The sequence below is a fragment of the Carettochelys insculpta genome, chromosome 7 (assembly GCF_033958435.1).
Source record: "Carettochelys insculpta isolate YL-2023 chromosome 7, ASM3395843v1, whole genome shotgun sequence".
Taxonomy (NCBI): Eukaryota; Metazoa; Chordata; order Testudines; family Carettochelyidae; genus Carettochelys; species Carettochelys insculpta.
Window position 1 is genome coordinate 31,619,645 of NC_134143.1, and position 21,342 is coordinate 31,640,986.

The 21,342-nt window shown below is 46.4% G+C and overlaps 2 protein-coding genes across 2 annotated transcripts in view; one reads left to right on the forward strand and one right to left on the reverse strand.

Annotated features, from left to right (window-relative positions):
* Nucleotides 1-21,342, reverse strand: part of CDH23 (cadherin related 23) — a 549,671-nt gene that overhangs the window by 48,847 nt on the left and 479,482 nt on the right. The window lies entirely within an intron of this gene.
* The window catches only part of VSIR (V-set immunoregulatory receptor), a 66,511-nt gene continuing 46,108 nt past the window's right edge, over nucleotides 940-21,342 (forward strand). Inside the window, exon 1 of the mRNA XM_075000260.1 lies at nucleotides 940-1,128. Coding sequence (XP_074856361.1) covers nucleotides 1,044-1,128 — 85 coding nt within the window. The 5' untranslated portion in view covers nucleotides 940-1,043. The remainder of the gene's footprint in view (nucleotides 1,129-21,342) is intronic.

Sequence of the window (21,342 nt, forward strand, 5' to 3'; positions counted from 1 at the left end):
CAACTGCGAGGATGAGGCACCAAGTCCTTGAGGCTGCCGAACAGTCCCATGAGACAATAATAAGAAGTAGCCCAGGGAAATGAGGCTATTGACTCATCTGTGTTGCTAGGAGGCAAGGCAGAGACTCCATTCTTCCCTAAAAAAAATATTTGTCACTTCCAGGGCCCTGGGCTAGGACCTGGCAGAACACGGCAGTACCCAGTCTCCCCTCACTTGGGGATAAGCCATTGACTGCTGTTTGCTTAGTCCTCAGACAAGAGGGTTTAAATACTCCCCTTAAGCCTGAAGGCCTGATCCACTGAATGACTATCGCCTCTGAGCAGCCCTTCCCCGCTGCCAGCCAGGGGACCTGAGCTATCGCTTGCTCAGTGTCTCAGCCACAAATTCAGGTGCCTGACAAATCAACTTGGAACAAGAATGAATTATTGGCTTCTACCAAAGGGGGAGTCCCTAGTCCAAAAATACAAGACCCTGATAGGATCCAGTAGTATCTCCTCCGGGGGTGGGGGACCAGGATTGCTATAGGAAAGGGCCAGTTATCAGGCCAAATGGTGGACTCTAGATTCTGATTCTGAATGAGCCCTGGATTGAATGGTTCATCTTTGAACAAGTTTCTCACCCAACTTATGTTTCAATCAGATTTCTTTTTTAAAAGTACAAATGTCAGTGAAACCTTGACAGTACATCTGAGGTCTTGTAAAGAAAAGCAGGTTTTGAAGTGGCTAGCTGGCTACCTCTGACTATAACAAACCAGCCTCCTGCCATCCTAGTCCCACTCACAGTTCCCTGTTGATTTCAGAAAACCTGCAGGGATTGGCCCATTGTACTAAGCAGCACAAAGTTTTTCTTCCTTTGGCCTCGTGAGGGTGCTCTCAGCTCTCAGCTTTTCTCACAAACTAGAGTATGCATTATCTCATTGAAATTTCCTGTGTATGCAACCCTCTGGCTCCTTCTGACTATCTCAGGGTTGCTCAGCGTGTGCGTGTGAGACAGAGAAGAGAAAAATCCTGGAGAAGGGTTAGCTCCAATTTCAGTGAGTGAAGATGGATATTTACCCCAGTCATGCAATGGACGGCGTGTGGAAAGGTTGGGTGTTGTTGACAGCTCTCTACTTGGCTTTCTACCAAGGTAAAGACAGATTGGTTTTCCTTTGCTCAAACAAGAGAGGAAAGGAAAGCCTAATTTTCTATCCACTTTCTGTATTCACCCTCTTTCAGTCTGAGGAGAAATCGAAGGAATTCCAGAGTAGATAGAGATCTGTTATTTACTTTCTCACCTTCCTTCCGGGGTTAAGGTTCAAGGGAGATTTCTCAAAGACTTCTAAGGAGGGGGCTCTGGTCTGGGGATTGTTAAGGAGTGCTGTTTGTGTGGGGGTGCGAAGGGGAGCTGCTGTATTTTTCAACTTCTGCTTTCCTGCAATTATTGTCTTCCCTTTTCCTTCACTTGGAACTAATTTATGCATCAGAACAAAGTCAAGTCATAAACAAAACAACAGCATGAGCACCAAAAAGGACTGTCAAGAATGTACAGAGAAGCAGGGTTTATTATCTTCCATTTATTGATTATTCCCAGTGCTTTTGGAGGTGTAAGCACATCACATTTGTTCTGGGACTTAGGTGAATGGAGCCTTTCGTTATTAACAGGGAGGCAGATAGAGGCAGTTTGTTTGAGTTCACAGAAGACCATCTTTGCAGTCTATAGAGATGCTTGTTACTGAGCAGCATGCATGTGTGTGTATGCACACTAGGAAGCTGCCACTTTTGCTGCTTCTATGGGAATGCAGGACTTCAACCAGTGTGAACTTTGCATTGATCTAGTAACTAGGTGCTCCAGAAATTTAGCTTCTGAAAGATCACGGTTGGGTTCTGACATTTTCTCTACTCCAATAGTTTTGAGTATTTCCAGATAAGTTGGATACCGGCCAAGTTGCCGGCCTTCAGCCAGTGCTTTGGTGCCCTGAGCTGGCCTTGAATTGGGGTCATTTATCTCACACATGATATCTCAGGGCCTTTGCTGAAGGCAGAGAGAGAGAGAAGCTTTGTAACTGGGGCTTCTGATGTCTGCCAGGAAAGTTGCTCAGTGAAAATTAAGGGCACAACAGGTTCACAAATAAAGCGATACAAGCTGAAGGAGGTAAGGAGTGGAGCTCTGTAATGATGCCTCCAACTCCAGGGAAATAATTACATGGAACATGATGCTCTGAGCCTAACACATGCTCCCTGCTCTCTTGCTGCCAGTGTGACCTGAGGAAGAGTCTACCCTGACCCCAGATCTGGCATCAGCTTAACACTGGACAGCCACAAATGTTTAGCTGGCAGATTGACTGATGGCTGCCGTGTGCTAAGGGAGAAATCTGCCAGAAAATAAAAGTATTTTTAGTCAGACAATAATTGCTAAGAATGTCACTGGTGATGTGGGCTGAGATATACCTAGTGGGTTCTGCATGCCACACACAAAAGCCCCCTGGCATCCCTCTCATTCCCCTCTAACCTCCCTGTGCTACCCTCCTATCCCCTCTGTTTCAAGGACTCTCTACATGGCCATCCCTTCTCTTATGCTAGGGACTCCACATATTCCTAGTTCTCGTCTCCCTTCCATTCCAGGGCCCTGCATTTCCCTCACCATACCAGAACTCCTGGGTGTGCTCCCCACCCCCCTCATTTCTTTTCTTTTTTTCTGAGATAAGTCATTCAGACAGCCAACATCTGAAACTGTATCGGAACAGTGGTGGATCTGAAATGGGGTATTGTCATACTGGGAGACCTTAAACACTGCCATCAGCTGGTTCTTTGATCTGTAGACAAACTGAGAAATACATGGAGCTGATTGCAAGGCTGTGCTTTGCTCAGCCAAAAAAAGGTCAATATCTAGAAACTCTTGCAGCTTGTGGGAGACTGATCTGATACTGGCACCTATCAATAAAAGGCAAGATCAAGCCACAGAGTTGCCGTGCTTTCCAGCTTCTAACTATGCCAGTCAGAGCAGCGTAGTGTGGGGATGTGGAAGGAAACGTAACAGAGAACACACAAGGAGACCAGGGGTTTAGGAGAGGAGCTGGCTGATAGCTGAAAGGGCACGGACGTTATCTAACCTCAAGCCTATAACAATTATGCGTAAGAACCCCCCCGTTATTTTTTCAGTTTCAAGTGATTTTTACGGAAAAAAAATCTCCAGATTTTCAAGAAGTATTCGCCCCCAGCCCAGCATTTTTACTTTACTTTTGTATCGTTCAAATATACAAAAATAAGTTGGTTTTATCAGGAAAAGACAAGACACTCACTGCATGAGACACATGTATTATGATAACACACTAGTTTCTGTGTATATACAAACCTGCCTCTTGAAGTAAGGCTATGTATTAGTTGAGAACAATGATCCTCAACCAGTGTGCCGTGGCACACTGGTGTACCGCACTTACGGCTCAGAGCTGCATGCTGGGAGTGCCGTCTGCTGTTCTGTGTATGCGCCCCACCACTTGGTGGCAGAAACGCATGGTGGCAGCAGTGGTGGCGGCTCTGGTGAGTTGCTGGCATAGTGTTAGAGTGGGTGGAGGGGCTGGGGGTGCCTGTCTCTGAGGGAGGCATGGGGGATTGGGATAGAGCAGCGGCCTGGGGGTGCTGGGTTCTAGAGGAGGGGCGGGGATTGGGTTAGAGCAAGAGGCTGCGGGTGTCTGGCTCTGGGGGATGGGGAGGAGACTGGGTTATAATGGAGGCCTGGGGGTGCTTGGCTCTGGAGGACGGGAGAGGGAATGGGTTAGAGCGGGAGGTTGGGCATGCCTGGCTCAGGGGGATGGGGAGGGGATTGCGTTATATCTTGGGTGTGCCGTGAAATTATAACAAGTGCTCAAATGTGTCACAAGGTGATAAAGGTTGCTGAGCACTGGGCTAGAAGATACCCACAATAAACAAACAGGCATGCATGCAAGCTCTGACGGACGCATGCATCTGAATATACGGATGAATCTCACAGGTCCATGCAGACATTCCAAGCTGTTAGACGAGAATGGTTTAAAAATCTGTATTAGAATAAGTTTCACAACACAAGGACCACGCTTGAGTTAAAAAACAAAACCAGGAGAAAAGGATGAAGTTCAGTGAATGTGCTCCAAATGGTGTGGTCCAGTTATTAAACATAAATATTTATCGGATTATAGTTCCATGTCTAACAGTAAACCGTTTATTCACATGAAAAATTTTATATGGGGATTAGAGATTTTCTTAAACTCAGAGGCAGCATTGTGCTTTGAGTTCTGTTAGTTCTGCAGCAAGCCACAATGAATTCCATTAATCAAAGTATTAATCTACTGAATAGTTTTCCTTATCCTTCTGTTTACCAAAATAAACCCTGATATTCACCTAGAAACATTATCACTAGCTGTTTTCCACCTGTTTTTGTTGTCGTGGTAACAAATATTGATAAATTTCCAGGAAAAAAATTAACAAAATAAAACCTGAAAACAAATGACCCTAATTATACAGCATACTTCCACTAACCTAGCATTTTATTGTTTAGTTGTCCAGTTCTTCTTCTCTGCCTTGTTTTATCAGTTTCATATTAACAACAAGGAGCCTGAGCAGTAGCAATGGAATATCATTGGTTTCTCAGCCAGTCATCATCGATTCCCTCCAGAAACCTTTGTCCCCAACATTAAATCCAAGACTTAACCCTGCTGCCTTCAGAGCCATCTCTCCTCTTCCCTGTGCCCATTTGGTGTGGCAGGCAGAGGACTCTCTTTTCAGGAAATCACAGAATCACAGAATCTCCGGGCTGGAAGGGACCTCAGGAGGTCATCTAGTCCAGCCCCCTGCTTCAAGCAGGATCAGCCCCTACTAAGTCATCCCAGCCAGGACCTTGTCCAGCCGGGACTTAAAAACCTCAAGGGATGGAGAATCCACCACCTCTCTAGGCAACGCATTCCAATGCTTCACCACCCGCCTGGTGAAGTAGTTTTTCCTAATATCTAACCTACACCTTTCCCTCTTCAACTTCAGACCATTACTCCTTGGTCTGTCATCTGACACCACTGAGAACAGTTTCTCACCCTCCTTATTAGAGCTCCCCTTCATAAAATAAAGCAAAGATAAAAGAATTTGCCTGAGCTGGCTGGGTGAGGATCTCCAGCCTCACACCTCAGCCAGTGTTGCTCCTGAGCTGAAGGAGACCCGTGCTAGTCCAGTCTTGAATCCTGGCACCCACCAACATTACTGAAGCACTTCAGCCCAGACCTGCAGTTTCGTTTGCTGATTCATTTCAGTCAATGGGATTGAAGTACACAAATAACCTGGAAGGGGAGCTTAATGACAGATTGAATTACCACTGAGGTGACAACGTTGCAACAAATGGCACTGTGCAGAAATCAGAACTTTTTCTGCATTCTGGTTTCCTCATTGTCACCAAAAATCAACTGGATTCTCCCCACTGACACCCAGAAGGTTCCCTGACATTTTGGAGTTAACTTTTGAAGGCAAAGTCTAATTCTCCCATTACAGACAGACAGGTGCCAGTGCGCTGAGCAGTCTGTACCATGCCCAGCAAGCTAGGCAGGCCCTGTTTCTGAACGGGCCTTCTGAATGTTAATATAACACCAGTAATAACATTGCCCTGGTGAAAGAGGGGTGCTTGCCTTGGGGAAGCCGGCCAGTTGCTCTATCCTTTGGATAAACTGACCTGGGTATTTAAGCAATCTAACAAAGACCGGTTTTCAAAGCTCAACAGAAATTAACACGAGCCTTTGATTCCAACATACCATTTCTGACCTGCACCTCTAAATAACCTTTCTGCTAGTCACACTTTGGGGGTGGCCTTTCAGAGCAAGGACATCCTGTCTCAGGCACAGGCAGGTCTGCTGACGAGGGGGGCAAAAGGGGTCATTCGCCCTGTGGCCCAGCGATACAAAAGGGCTCAGAGCTCCTGGCTGCTGCCACCACTACTGCAGTAGCAGCCCCAAGCTCTTTAAATCACTGCCGGAGCACTGTGCAGCATGCTCTGGGACGGGGCCCAGCATGGTGTGCTCCAGGCAACACTGAGGGCTGGCTGCCCCAGTGCTGCCACAGGCCCTGCCTCTTCTGGGAGCAGGGAGCCACCGCCTCCCGCTCCACTCCATGCCTGGGCTCTGGCAAAACTGTTAGCCTCCCTGTAAGGGACAAAATGGAATTTAAAGGAGTTAGCTCGACATTAAAACATCACTGTCTTTACTGTCAATGTCATTAGGTCGATTGAGTCTGCCCTAACATCGGTAACAAAACGTCGGTATTGACAGACGGGCATAGCATCAATCTCGAGTTTAAAATGTTGAATAAAAGCTGCGGTGGAAGCGCCATGTTTTTCATTCGAATTTATTAGCCTCCACCAGTGTCCCGTACATACCCCACAAAGCTATGTGCCACACCTGGCTCCCAGCTACTTGCGGGAGCTGGAGAACTGACCAGGGCTGCTGCGCTGTCTGTTTCCTGGGTCCTGCAGCTTTGCTGGAGCTGGGAGATTCACCAGGGCTGCTGCACTGTCAGTTTCCCAGGTCCCCCATGCTGCGGGGACCTGCAGAACAGACAGCGCTGCTGCATCTGGCTCCCAGCCCCGGGCTGAGGGAACTGTGGGATAGGTCCCCACAGTGCGCTGCTGCAACAGTCGATGTTTGGTGATTTCAGTGTGGAAGCAATGTGTCAAATTTGTTGGGAGCCTGTGGGAAGTGAGGATACTCAAAACTGAATTTAAAAAACTGGTATTACCAAATTGATTTTAATATATTCAAATTTATCTTGGAGTGTGGATGTAGCCTAGGATAGTAAAGTTCTGCTTATAGTGCTGTGTGTAGATTCAAATGCTCGTTACTATGGGCCTGATCCAAAGTTCACTGAAATCAAAGGGAATCTGAGCAATATCTTTAGTAGGTTTTGGATTAGGCTCTAAGTGAGGGATTCACTTCAGCTCCAATATGCCAGCTAGCAAGCTAAACCTCATGTCACGTTTAAAGTAATAAGATGGTAATTCAAGTTTCCTATTATTCATCTTTTGTAGTGCTCATCCTGGGCTGGGTGCTTTTCAGACAGATGAGATGAGGTAGTTCTTGTCCTGAGGGGATGCCAGGCCAAGGACTTTTTAATAGAGCTCTGCGTACATGCAGATATCTGTGGACCATATTTGTGATCTCATGCAGATACACATTCGGTACCTGTGCAGGTCTCTACTTGTTTAATCAGACAATTAGGCACAGCAAGCTCAACTGTAAATGCACTCGGACCCAGTGAGTGCCTTTGTGCTGTGCAATAAAACATCCTTAGTGCAGTTTGGTCAACTCATGTTTCAGAGTGGGATAAATTAAAGCGCACAACTGAATTTTTAGTGTGAGGCAGCAGGATTCCCAGGGGTGGTCTGTGTGCGGTACACCAGAGCAAGGCAGATGTGCACCCCAATTTGCAGCCATAAAAATAGATAGAGTTTAAAGGAAGGGTATGGTGGAAATGTCCATTGATGGCTGTTAGCCAATACGACCAGAGATGCAACTCTATGTGTCAGGTGTCCCTAAACCACCAACTACCAGAAGCTTGCACCAGATGACAAGGGATGAATCACTCAGAACTGGCTGTTCTGTTCCTTCTCTTGGAAGCATTTAGCACTGGCTCCTTCAGAGACAGGATACCAGGCTCAGTGGCCACTGGTCTGACCTCTCCTGGCCATTCTTATGTTCTAATGGCCAAGGGATCTCTGTCTAGTGCCAAGCAAACAACATATTTTTGATTTGCTGGCAATTTAAAAGTGTCAAAAAATTCAGGGTGGACAGAAACTGAAAGTTTTCTGTGAACTGAAAAGCTTTTAAAAACATAAACTAGATGAAATGCAATATGTCGTTTGCTTGAAGTGAAACATTTTGTTTCCGTTGGGACCATTTTACAATGTTTGACATTTAAAAAATTATATTACTGGAAATTCTGAAAGAAAACCTAATTTCGAACCTAAACATTTAAAAACAAAAGTTTCATAAACTGAATAAACCACATTTAGATTTGTGGTGATTTTTAAATGTTTTTTTTACATGAATAATTTGGCAAAGCCAACGTGAATTCAGAAATAATTTTCATGCAACTGAATCTGCACTTTTTGCTGAAAAATAGTTAGTCACTGTTTCTGAAAATTTCACCACAGACTTGAGCACCAGGTCACGTTCACTAGGGCTCATTAACCTTTCAGCACGCCAAGCCTGGGCAGCACTGTGAGCTAGGCGAACACTTAAGGTGGAAACAATGAGAAAGTTAGTGGGTTCACGTGTAGATTCAGCAGTGTTTCATTCTGAATTTTTTCTTGGAACCTGAAACAAAGCAGAACTCAAAGATAAGGCCACCAGTGATACAGCCCATGGAAAATTCTCTGCTGGGTCATGGGCAGCATCTGTGTGGATTTGGTGTGTTTCCACTGAAGAATTTAAAAAGGATTTTAAGTTTTGGCTGCAGGATTTCTTCTGAAATTGGATTGATGCAGTCAGTGCTTTCATTCAGAAGGAATGTATGGATAAGCAGGGGAGCTACACCCAACCCGTGCATGCTGCGCTAATGTAGCTGGGCAGATTGAAGGCATGGAGGGAGGGCAGAGTGAGGATAGCAGTGGCCAGTACTGGGGATGCTCAGTACAAGACAAGCAGCAAATCAGGACAGGGGAAGGGGAGCACAGATCTTATGGGCCCTCCCCCAAACACACACATCGCTCCTTTCCCGGGCTACTAAGGCACTGCAAACCGCTAGTTTTTGGCAGATAACGTAGCAGTTAAATGACAGGAGCATTGGATCTAAATGCTATATAAAAGAAAGAAAAATAAATAAATGTTAGACCCACTCAGTTCCAGCACTAAGATATTCTAACATCTTGTGGCAAATCACTAAAGGGACATTGGTTAAGTTTAGAAGTTTACTGTATATTCTTACTTCGTTACTAATTCTGTGGCAAGAGAGACAGACACTGTGAGGACTCTTGGGCTCTAGCTCAGCCCTGGGAGGGACATGTGGATCAGTGGGTTACAGAATGGGACAGATACACCTGGGTTCTATACAGTAACATCAGAGTGGCCATACTGGGTCAGAATAACGGTTCATCTAGTCCCGTATCTTGTCTTCCAACGGTGGGCAATGCCTGGTGCTCAGAAGGAATGAGCAGAATAGGCAATCATTAAGTGATCGATCCTGTCACATATTCCCAGACTGTGGCAAACAGAAGCTAGGGCAGGGGTGGGCAAAATCAGGCTGGGGGCCAGGTATGCATATGTGGAGCTGGCAGCCTGTGTTCACCTGCCACTCACTCACCTAGAGCTGCCCGCTGCTGAGCTGCTCCTAGGATTCTCCAGCTAGCTGTGCAGGTGGTGGGTGGAGGGGTGGGCAGGGAGGAAGAAGGGAGGGGTTAGTGCTGAAGTCAGGGTGTTCCCCTGCTCCTGTAACCCATCTCTTCCGGAGAGGGAGACATGGTGGAGTGGCTCCAGCCTGAAGCATGGATGGTAAATGACTCACTCAGGAGTGCAGATAGGGGGATGGGCCTGCGAGGTGTAAGAGGTCAGACTAGGTCAGGGGTGTCCAACCTTTTTGCATTGGGGACCACATGGCAATTTTTACGTGTTCTGGAGTGCTGAACACAAAATAGCCCCAAACCCCACATCCCCCAGGCTTAAAGCCCTGGCAGCACCACACTGCCCCCGAGACAGAGAGAGAGAATAGATCTAAAGTGACTATCTGAACATTGAACATGACGTGTAGTTAACAATGATTCATCCCTATTCCTTCCTACTGATTTTGAAAACAGTTTGGCTGATAGTGTATGTCCGTTAAACCTTTCAATACAATTTCACTTCCAAAATTGATTTGATCCAATCTCTGCTGGTAGCTGATCCGTATTCAACACAATTGAGAGGAAGTCAAGGGAAGCATTGTCAATACAAGATTCTTTTTCCAGTGCAGATATGGCTGGGGTGAAAGTAACTTACAGTTTCCTACGGGGATCGTCCTGCTGCAATCTGGGTCCATGCCAGCTCTTTAAATAGCTCCCTGCTGACTCTTGTCACAGCTCAGCCAGCTCTTACCAGAGCTGCACATCTGGGTGCACCCGCTTACTTTCACCTCTGGATGGCTACGTCTACACGTGCCCCAAACTTCAAAATGGCCATGCAAATGGCCATTTCGAAGTTTACTAATGAAGCGCTGAAATGCATATTCAGCACTTCATTAGCATGCGGGCGGCAGCGGCGCTTTGAAATTGATGCGCCTTGCCGCCGCGCGGCGCGTCCAGACAGGGCTCCTTTTCAAAAGGGCCCCGCCTACTTCGAAGTCCCCTTATTCCCATGAGCTCATGGGAATAAGGGGACTTCGAAGAAGGTGGCGTCCTTTCGAAAAGGAGCCCCGTCTGGACGCGCCGCACGGCAGCAACGCACGTCAACTTCGAAGCGCCGCTGCTGCCCGCATGCTAATGAAGTGCTGAATATGCATTTCAGCGCTTCATTAGTAAACTTCGAAATGGCCATTTGCATGGCAATTTCGAAGTTTGGGGCACGTGTAGACACGGCCAATGTGTGCCAACAGAGGTATGAATTCCCCACATTTGTCTCACTGGGGTGAAAATGCAGAAGCCCAGTGATGAGAAATTAAGATACCTGCAACACTCATGAAAATGCACAGCTTGGACACAAAAATCTCCCTACCTACCATTCCTGTCATGATGAGCAGGTGCAGAACACTTTTCCCCCCTCCACAACAGGAGAGAAAGAACTCCCCTCCCATCCCTGACTAGTCAAAGATCTGCTTCCTCACAGTTACCCTTCCACTTTGCTGGTGGGCTAAGGGATCACCAGCTTGTTAAACTCCACTTCAAGCACTGGTCATGGAGAAGATAGTAATAAAAAAAACCCGATGATGTTTTACACAACTTTGACAAAAGAAAAGAAATAGAACATTGTATTTACTCACCCTGGGAATATAAGTGAGCAGAACATTGCTATGCTGGCACTGGGAGAGAAAGGAATAGGACAAAAACAGGGGGATTGAAAATGAGAGCTTTGGAAGATCTCTTAGAGGGCACAGATCTTCCCAGGGAGATAGGGGAGGAGCTTTCACTTGTCTGAACAAAACTCTAGATGAAATAAAGTGAGTTTTATTTTAAGAAATTTAATAGTGAAACAAAGTTAGTGAAGTGACGGGAGGGGGTTTCCTCTTCATTTTACTTACTGTCTTAACAAACTCCTGTAGTCTTAGAGCTTAGTGGTGAGGTGAAATCGTGCCTTCCTTGAAGCGCCCAGGATGCTTGCATCATTCTCTGCTGCAGTGGCTCACCACAGATTGCAGGAACACAGAACTAGGTTTCACAACCAACGCCACAAAGTTGTGTGTTGGTTGGGCTGAGGCAAAACTATTAGGACCAAAATACTGGAGTTGAAGTGTGCACTATGTGGGATGCACCAAGAAGCCTGAATCTTCCAACCACTGGCCAGATGCTCATGAATGGACCCAACCAGCTACCAGAGACTCCACCAGCCTCACTGTATTCCTGGGTTGGACAGGTTCAGTTTATGGCCTGCTCCTCACTCCATGAGAACGAGGACCACTGTGAGTTCTAGGCATAAGCTCTGTCAGCTGTGATGAAGGAACCCCTCAGTATTGTCTATGCTAGCAGGCTATTCCTTTCGTCTAGACACCACTTGATGCTACCCTGTAAGTTGGGGCTTTTATGGCTTTGTATTGCACTGTATTGTGCTCATTGCCTTCAAAGAGCAGAGCTCCCTGGGGGCGGGCAAAAGCAAAGGTCATTTTGCGCCCTTTCTTCTAAAAGTGGGACTGAGTAGGGGTTAGTGAACATCACACATTTTCTCCTGTTACATTTATGTCAGATCTACCACCTGCGCTGATTCCAGTGGGAAAGTCCTGAGGAGGATGGGGAAGCACCACACTCTGTCAGCTTCTGGAAATTGCTGTGTGGCCCACACCTTGTCGGTGTAGGTGGTGACTATAAGAGCCAGGAGAAAACAATGTCTGCCCAAACTGCCAGGCTGACCCTGCCTGCACTCCACCCCCAGTCCTCAGCCTCAATTCAGTGTGGCACCCCAGTTTTCTGGGGTCACTGGGGCTTCAGCTCTGCTAATGCTGAGGCCGTGTGCTGCCAGCTCTCTCTGTATTCTGGGGCCGAAGAGGCTGGGGTGGACAGAGGGGCTGCCCAGGGGCCCAGGCCATAAGTGCTCTGGGTGTAAGGGGGTGGGCACACAAACTGCCCAGGCTTGGGGGGGTGGGGGCATGGGATGAGGCTGATCCTACAGTAGGGGAAGGTTGGCTCCCATGGGGCCATAGGCAGTAGGGTGGGGTCTCAGGCAGAAGGGACAGAACTGGGGGCTTGCCTCCCCCAGCCCTAAGTTCACGCTTCACCCAGGCATGTCAGTATGTCATAAAGTTATTTGGCATCACATGACACTTTAAGAAAAGCTAGAACAATATAAAATTAAGTGGCACATGTTAGATGAATTAGAAACTGGCTAAATAGATCTCAAAATGTAACTGCAAAAGGACAATTCTCATCAAGTAAGTGTGTTTCCAGAGGGTCTGCAGGCATTGATCTTTGGAAATTTTTATCAATGATCTGAAAGAAAACATAAAACCATCGCTGATAAAGTTTGAAATGACACAAAAATTTGGAGAGTGGACAGCTCACTGACTCAGCTTAATCTAGTTTGCATGGTACACTGGACACAAGGCAACAACATGGGTTTTGATATCATCGTCAACAAACAGGGACTCAGTGCCCGCTGGTGTCTGATGCCTCCCTCACTATTTCCTTCCATCTTTTCCTGTCCAGTGCAGAGTGGCTTAGTCTCTGCAGATTAGCTCTGTACCAATCTAATATGGGTAATATGGGTTTTAATATGGGTAAATGTAGACATCTACTAACTAAGAAAGTAAGCCATACTTAAAGGGTAGGGGCATCTATTCCAGAAAGCAAGCAACTCTGAGCAAAATGTAAGTGTTGTGGGGGATAATCAGATGAAAAAGAGATCCCTGTTTGATGCTGTGCCCAAAAGAGTGAACGCAGTCCTTGGATGCACAAACAGGAGAATCTCAAGTATGGGTAGAGAGATTGTGTTATCTCTGTATTTGGCATGGGTACAACTGCTGTGGGAATATTTGTGTCCAAAGTTGAAGGAGAATGTTGATAAACTGGAGAGGGTTCAGAAAAGAGCCATAAGAATGAGTAAAGGGATTACAAGACCTCCTGTATAGTCATGAACTCAAAGAGCTCCATCTATCTAGTTTAACTTAGAGAAGGTTAAGGAGTGACAGGATGACAGACTATAAGTATCTACATGAGGAACAAATCAATCTACCAGAACAAAGACACACGAGAAAATCCTATGGCTGGAAGTGGAATGGAGACAAATTAATAATGGAAATAAAGCACACATTTTTAATGGTGGTAGTAATTAACCACTGAAACAACTTCCCCAGGATTGTGCTGGATTCTCCAATAATGACAGTTTTAAAATCAAGATTGAATCTGCTTCCAAAATGGATCAGTCTTCCACTTTGTGAAAATTATCCACGATAGTATTTTACGAAGATTTTTATTAAAATCTTCACAGAATGCTTTTTTTACTGAAAACTGTTTTCTCACTAAAAACTAGGGTTTTGGTAAACAAAACGTTTAAAATATTTCAATTTAAAATAATGATTTAAAACCTAGAGAAAGTGGAGCATTTGCGAACACAAATTTTTTGTGAAAAATTAATTTAAAAAGAAGACAATTTTCAATGAAAAGCTCATTTTATATGAAAAATTTTGAGCAATGGCTCAGCTGATGTCTTTTCACTGCCTAATCTGTTCAGTGTGATGGCAACACCTGAGGGTGAATATGTATCTTCAGCTGCTCGGCTGTGTCCTTTCTGTTTGCATTGGGCCTTTCACTCCACGGCTACATCTACACTAGCCAAAAACTTCGAAATGGCCATGCAAATGGCCATTTTGAAGTTTACTAATGAAGTGCTGAAATGCATATTCAGCACTTCATTAGCATGCGGGAGGCCACAGCACTTCGAAATTGATGCGCCTCGCTGCCGCGCGGCTCGGCCAAACAGGGCTCCTTTTCGAAAGGACCTCGCCTACTTCCAAGTCCCCTTATTCCCATCAGCTCATGGGAATAAGGGGACTTCGAAGTAGGCGGGGTCCTTTCGAGAAAGAGCCCCGTTGGGACGAGCCGCGCGGCGGCAAGGCGCGTCAATTTCGAAGTGCCGCGGCCGCCCACATGCTAATGAGGCGCTGAATATGCATTTCAGCGCTTCATTAGTAAACTTCGAAATGGCCATTTGCGTGGCCATTTCGAAGTTTGGGGCAAGTGTAGACACGGCCCAAGTGAGCAGAGAAGGCAGGAGAAGACTCAGACCAATGAAAAGCGCTTGCCCCATTCAGAGGCAAGCAGGAATTGTTCCATCATTCAGGACTGTTTGAAATATTATCACATCAAATATACACTTAGAGGGCGGTGTAATAGAGACAAGTGAGAGCTTCAAGGGGAGCATGCTTGGATATTTAAACATACATTTGCCTTTGATGCCATGTGGAAGAGAGAAGCATGATAACAGACTGTGCAGCGTAGATGACGTTTGTTATTCAGTTGAATTATAAAAGGAATTCTCTGCATTGGTGAGGCCATGCGTCATAATGGGGAGAAAACACCTATTACAACAGAGTTTCTTAAAGTCTACTTCTCGTGCTACTGGTACAGGCAGAATGCAAAGAATAACCAGTGTTACCAGCTGCCCTTTTACCCTTCTCCAGCTTTATCTAAAGAAGGCACACAGTACATTAGATTATCTTTTCTCAAACTGGGGTTTGTGGACACCTGGGCGGGGGGGTCCCTGAGGGAATTCCAAGTGGTCTGCAGACCTCACTAATCAACTCAACTCTTCCTCCTCCCTTCCATTACCTCCTAGGGCCCACAGCTTGGGGCTAAGGTAGGCTCCCTACATACCCTGCTTCCACAGTCCTTGCAGCCCCTACAAATAGAAGTGGCTAGGAAGGCTCTGTGCACTGCCTTCACTCAAGTGCCAGTTCTAGAGCTCCTATTGGCTGGGACCCATGACCAATGGGAGCTGTAACAGCAGTGTCTGCAAGTGCAAGGGCAGCTGGAGGAGCCTCTCTGGTGGCCCATGTGCCCAGGGGCTTCAAGGACCTGGTGGCCACTTCTGGGAACTGCAATAAGCACAGATGGGAGCTTGTACCTCAAGCTTCCTTGCACAGCCTGCAGCCTCCCTGCACCTCACCCTGCTGCCCCAGCCCCAAACCCCCCCTGCACCTGAAACCTCTCAACCCCAATCCCACCCCAGAGGCTGCACTCCCAGACAGAGCCCTGACAACCCTCTTGCAGACCAACCCTCTCCTCCAGCCCAGAGCCCCTTCCACATCCCTCATCCCTGGCCCCAGCTCAAAACCCAGATCCCCCAACTGTAGCCCCCACTCACCTCCTGCACCCCAGTCCTCTGCCAAAGCCTGATGAAAGTGAATGTGGGGGGGCAGTGAGTGGCAGAGGAAGGGGTGATGAAACACATAGGGGCAGAGCCTCAGGTTTGGGGCCTTGAAGGGACAGGGCAGGGGTCCCCAAAATTTTCTAAATCAAAATAGGGGTTCTCAAATTGTTAACGTTTGGGAACTGCTGCGTAAGATGGCTTTAGATAACTCTCCTATGAGCTTGGACAAGAGAGGAAAACACATTAAGCCAAATGCGCTTAACATATGGGGTAAGCTCTGCCAGACAACTGCTGGTATAGCAGCTCTTTCCAAATATGTGGGTTTGTTTATTTTCCACTGGAGATGGTTTCCATCACATCCTGTGGGTGAAGCAAGAACTCTTTTACGATGCACAGTAGCTAAAAATACATACTTTAGTTTTGGTATTTTTAAAAAAAAAATCACCAAAAATTCACCCCCACGCTATGTGGGCTTCCTTAGCCCTCTTCATAGACAAGTATCACAAAGTAGTTAGGTAGCTCCTATCAGTGAAGCGACTGTATAGGCAAAAACAGCTGCTTTAAGATGCTCAACAATAGCCTGGACCTGGGGCAAACATGCAGGCCTTAAAATAAAATGCCACACGCTCTCTAATGTCTGTCTAGACAGTAGCCACCACCATAAGAGATGTTGCCTCTTCTGCAGGGTGGTACCTCAAACAGTGCAACATCCCAGGAGTAGTGTAGTACATTGTTCATATGAAATATTAGCATAGCCGTTGAGAGTTACCCACACCAAAGACTGCAGCTATGATCGCAGATTCATGGGAGGAAGGATGGAAAATCCCTGCTAGGTCATCATCCAGTCTACACTGCATGCTGGCAATGCAGACTCGGGACCCATGCTGATACTTCTAGGTCTGTGGTGTCTGGCACACTAGCTGCTTGTCACATGTGACTGTTTGACCCATTGAGTACGGCTAATTGGCTTGAATTATAAATATATTTTCAGAATAATGTGGCTAGTTCGCTACAGCAGTAGTCACTACAGTGGCTACTGCTTCATAACTGGTTGGACACCATGGTTCTGGGTGGAGTGGTCATCCATTTCTCAGCACCCAACAACTACTGTTCAGCATGAACACAACCTTGAGAGACAGAAAGCCAGCTGTGAGTCCATCTGATGGGCGACCTCACAGTTTGAGGGTCCAACTTTAAAGGGAGAAAATATGTCGGGATATGTAGGACTCCGCTGATTTTCAGGGGACCTCATTAGGGGGTAAGAAACACAAACAATCCTATGGACACTTGCTGAAGGCACTGCCAGCACAGTTTCTTCCAATAGAGTCCTAACTTCCCTTCCTGTCACTCCCTGAAGGACCCGCATGTAATAAGACCCCTAGAATTCACAGTAAGAAACACTCTTCGAAGTTTGCACAAAAATATCCAGTGTTACCGAGACTGACATGCAGAGACCCATCCAGAAATGTCACTTTGTTTCCCCCACTCCCTGCATTGTCTGATGAAACTTTGGAAACAAACAGAGTGAAAATAAAAGTAAACATAGCCCTTCTGCCAGGTGCAGCCAGCAGCTGCCAGAGGTTCAATATCTAGGGGTTCCTTTCCACTGGCCCAAGACAGAACCAACTCAAGTCCTCATCTGGCAATGTGGGAAATTCACACATCACGCCTGGGTGCCCGTGAATGGCAGTACTTTCCCAGTTGCAAGCACAGAGACTGAGTCTCGGCAAGAAACTTAAAATGGAAGTGGGGGGGATTAATTTGGCATGAAGTTGGAAAAACACTGCAGACAGGGCTCATAAACATAAAACATGAGCAAAAGACCCACCCCAATTTGGCTGGGCAATGTCCTTTTCCTTTCAGGTTCTTAAAGCCAGCAACCCAAATGCCCCTTTCACAGGCCTGACCCCTCTCTGCTTCCCACTCACAGTTGCTGCCCTTAGTCAGTGCAGACCCAGAGTTCAGAGGTGCATCTGCAAAAGTCACATCCTAACAGGGGTGACTATGGAGGAGGGACGTGGGGAGGAGGAGCCATTGGCCATGTGACCACTCCCCATGTGACTCCTGCCCACAGAATCCCAAGGTTGTTCAAGGGCTGGGACAACCAGTCTCTGCTCCAGGCTCTGTCCCTATCCAGCCCCCTCCCACCACTTCCCATTCTTACCCCTTCCCCCAAGCACACCCTTCCAGATAATGCAGGGACTAGTGGGTCTGGTGCTGGCAGCAGGGCTCAAGCAAGCCCAGCACACTCCAGCGGTGGTGGTAGGGGGAAGTGCAGTGACATGGCCTCAGCCTGCTCCACTCTCCCAGCTCCTGGTTACATCACTCTGCTCCCCGCTTCCCACTGGTGAGCGTAGGGGCAGTTTTGCGTCTACCTGGAGCAATGTGGGCAGAAGCTGGGCAAGTGCAGTGGGCTCAGCTGTGTCCCTCTGCCTTCCTTCACTGCTGCTGGTGAGTGCGGGGAGGGCAAAATGCTTGCTGTGGGTGCCAAGCTCCCTTACTAGTCCCCAGGGCCACCCAGAGGCTCTGCTCCTTGCCCCACTCATCCACAGCATTTGAGGGCATGTGCCCCCTCTAACCCTCTCAATGTTGCCCCATCCTCTTCCACTGGCCACTCACTAGCTGTAACCACTGACAGGTAAACTCAAACCTGTGACCTCTAGAGCTTAGTGCATGAGCCTCTGTCGTTAGAGCTAAAGGCCAGCTGGCTCTCAGCTAAGGCTGTAGAGACAACTCAGTCTCCCTCTATGCAAGTTGTCTAGGTGCCACTGCATGGGACAGTGACCCACACCCTGTAGCTATATGGCTTACACATGCTCATCGCTCTCTGAGCCCACCCTGCTGGACACGCATCACACATCTCTGCTGCCACCTTACTGGCTGCCAGCCACCACCTGCTGCCATCCAACTCTCCTGTGACCTCTGCACATAAATCTCTATGTAATTTCCAGCTCTTCTTCAGGCTGGGAAGAAACACTGCCCTGGCTCAAGTGATTTCAGCTCCTTGTGAGTTTAGCTCTTAGCAGGCAGGGCAGAAACACAGTTCTGCCACAACTGGTTTCAGCTCTGACTGAAGTGCAATTAAAATAACAAACAGGCTCCAAAGGAAACCTATTTCACTGTACTCTTTCAACAGTGGGGAGAAATAGGTCAAACCAGCCTCAGGAATGCCCCCACGGGAGGGTGTGCAGCCTCCTAACCAGAATACCTGTCCCCCCATCTTTCTTTCACCAGGCTCAGACATTTGAGCTCTTGTCTTACCAAGGTTCTTTCAACCATGAGCGACTCCCTCCTTCAGGACAGGTTTAAGCAGAGTCCTGTTTTTCTGTATTCCCACAATAATTACAACACTGGTAACAATATTTCACTACCTCTACATTCAGGACTAACATAATGTGTGATCCAATCCCAGCCAAGCTGTTTAGAATCAAGAGGACATTACTCCGTTTGCTGAACATCTAGCAAATCCGAGCAAAAGCAGAAGCAAACTCTATTAAGATACAGGGTCTCACCCGTCCCAGTTAGCTGGCAGAGAAGCATTACTTCAGACCCTGCTTACACAAATAATACAGATAAATGATTCAGGTGCACCAAGAGGTTCAAAGTCCAACTATATTCTAAATACAACAAATAATGGGCAAAAACCTGAAAGACATTATGGGCATTTTCCACTTCCATTTATCCAAGATCCACCCTGCAGTTTGAGTTTGAGATCTGTTATTGGCTGAGAAAGTCACACAACCCTCCATAGGTTAATAGAGACAGTTCTGCACTAGAAACTGAGCTCTTGTCGACGTAGGGACCTAGGCTAGAACCTAGTTTTCAAACTCTGTTTGAAAAGAGGGGAGGGGCTGCATAGTATTGAAGCCAAGTGTACCTGAGTCTGTTTCCATCCTGAAAGACCTTTGTAGCAGTTTGGAGCCATGTATTCTGTTGGCCCCTGCTAAGTATATCAAATGAAAAGCCACAAACCAAATAAATATGGATCCAGCAGAACAACAGGACGTAACCGCAGTGAGAGAACATCTTGTCCTCTTAAGGGCATCACCTCCATAACAAACTAAACCCCCGAGACAGCTCATGTAGCGGTTCCTCTTTATCAATAGTTTAAAAAAGACAATAAAGAAAACCTCCTTTTCCTGCTCTTCAGTTGTTGGAGGAAACCCTGTGGCTTCTGGGACAGTGAGCCCGCTGAAGGCTCAGTTAGGCAGATCCTAGGGGGGTCACTGTTCTAGTCTTCCTCCACGTATTTATATACTCACTGCAGTGCCCAGCCTCACCATGTAGTTCTGGTACCTCACAGATTTGCCAGCTTACTACCACCTGACCAGTAACACCCTAGCTATTCTAGTCTTCATCTGCTTTAATCCTGACTAACACAAGCACCAGAAACAGCTCTGCTAATATATCTCAATTTGGAGCTCCAAACATTCCCTGCTTTTCCTTTGTTGGGCCTCTTCTGAGGACAATTTTCTGTAAACGATGAGGGATTGCTGAACTCTGCAAAGAGCAGTTTCTCCCTTTAAGGAATTTGAGTGTCAGCCTGTTCCACCTCTGCCTCTAGAGAAAATGGAAAACACACAGTCTTGTGTAAGCAGGGTGGGGTTAAAAACAGTCTCATCTTGGGGTGGAGATGTGTCATAACTGTTATTTCTCTCTCTTGTTTTTTTGTTTTTTCCTAAACAAGTATTAACAGAGCCCTGGCTGGGGGGGTGGGGGGAGAGGGGAAGCCTGAATATAATAATGGTGATTAGGATTTGTAATTAAATTATAGGCATTTTGAAATTTATTCATCTCAGAACCATCTATTTCCCCGCCTATCATCCTTCCCCCACAAACACAGAGGCTGCTGATCCACTTTGATCTCCATCAGCAAATGTTACAGTGCTAAGACATCACACAACTGTGTCCCACAGGCCTCGTTTCAGTAAGCGACTGACCTGAATAACACAACCAGGAAGAAGGCAACAGCTCCTGGCTACCTAACAGTAGTAAAAATAGTAATGTATTATAATTCAAGTGCACTACACCTACTGCCTACGGAAAAGAAGTCTTAAGTATGAGGTTAAGGTACACTTCAAACCTTTCTGCTACATTATTTACGTAAAAAGCAAGAACTTTAACACTTTCGTGCCCATCAAATCTGTTGCTATTGAATGGGAGTTTTGCAACCAACTTAAAGGAAAGAAGCATTAGCCTTAATATCGAAGACATTTCTCCTCCTCTTGCTTATGGGGACTCTCAAAAGAAAACTGATTACTTGTTGGGCTCTGTATATTATAAACTGTACAAATAAAATGCTGTCTGTTCAAAGCGCACTTTCTTTTACGTGTATTTGAATCTCAGAGTGGACAGGGCATGTGTCACTATCCTGGTGGTCCTAGTGGCCAGATTTTGTTTTAAAACATGCATTAAATATTTTATATTGTCACAATATTTTTGATTCTATGAGCATGAAATGGCAGCAAAATATTCAAAATATCTGACAGGTAGAACATTAATTGGATTGTCAGGGTCACTTGTCTGTAAAGAAATATCCATTGCCTTCTAATGTCTTTGATTCATAGACCTATTTGCTGTGAAAAGAATTTCATTTTTACTGATTCAAGGTTTCTTATAAAATTCTGCACCACAAGACATACTTCCTTTATATATATTATAGTATAAGCTCACCCTGTCCTATTCTCTCTCACTCACTCTTCCCCTTCCCAAGAGTATCACTCTCTCTCTCTCTCTCTCTCACACACAGACACACACAAACAGACACACACACACACAAAGTATATTAACTTGCCCATATTAGTGCAGCGAAAAACTACCCTAAATGATCAGGTGGGTATAGGAGGAGAGTTAGCCAGCACAGGCAATACCTT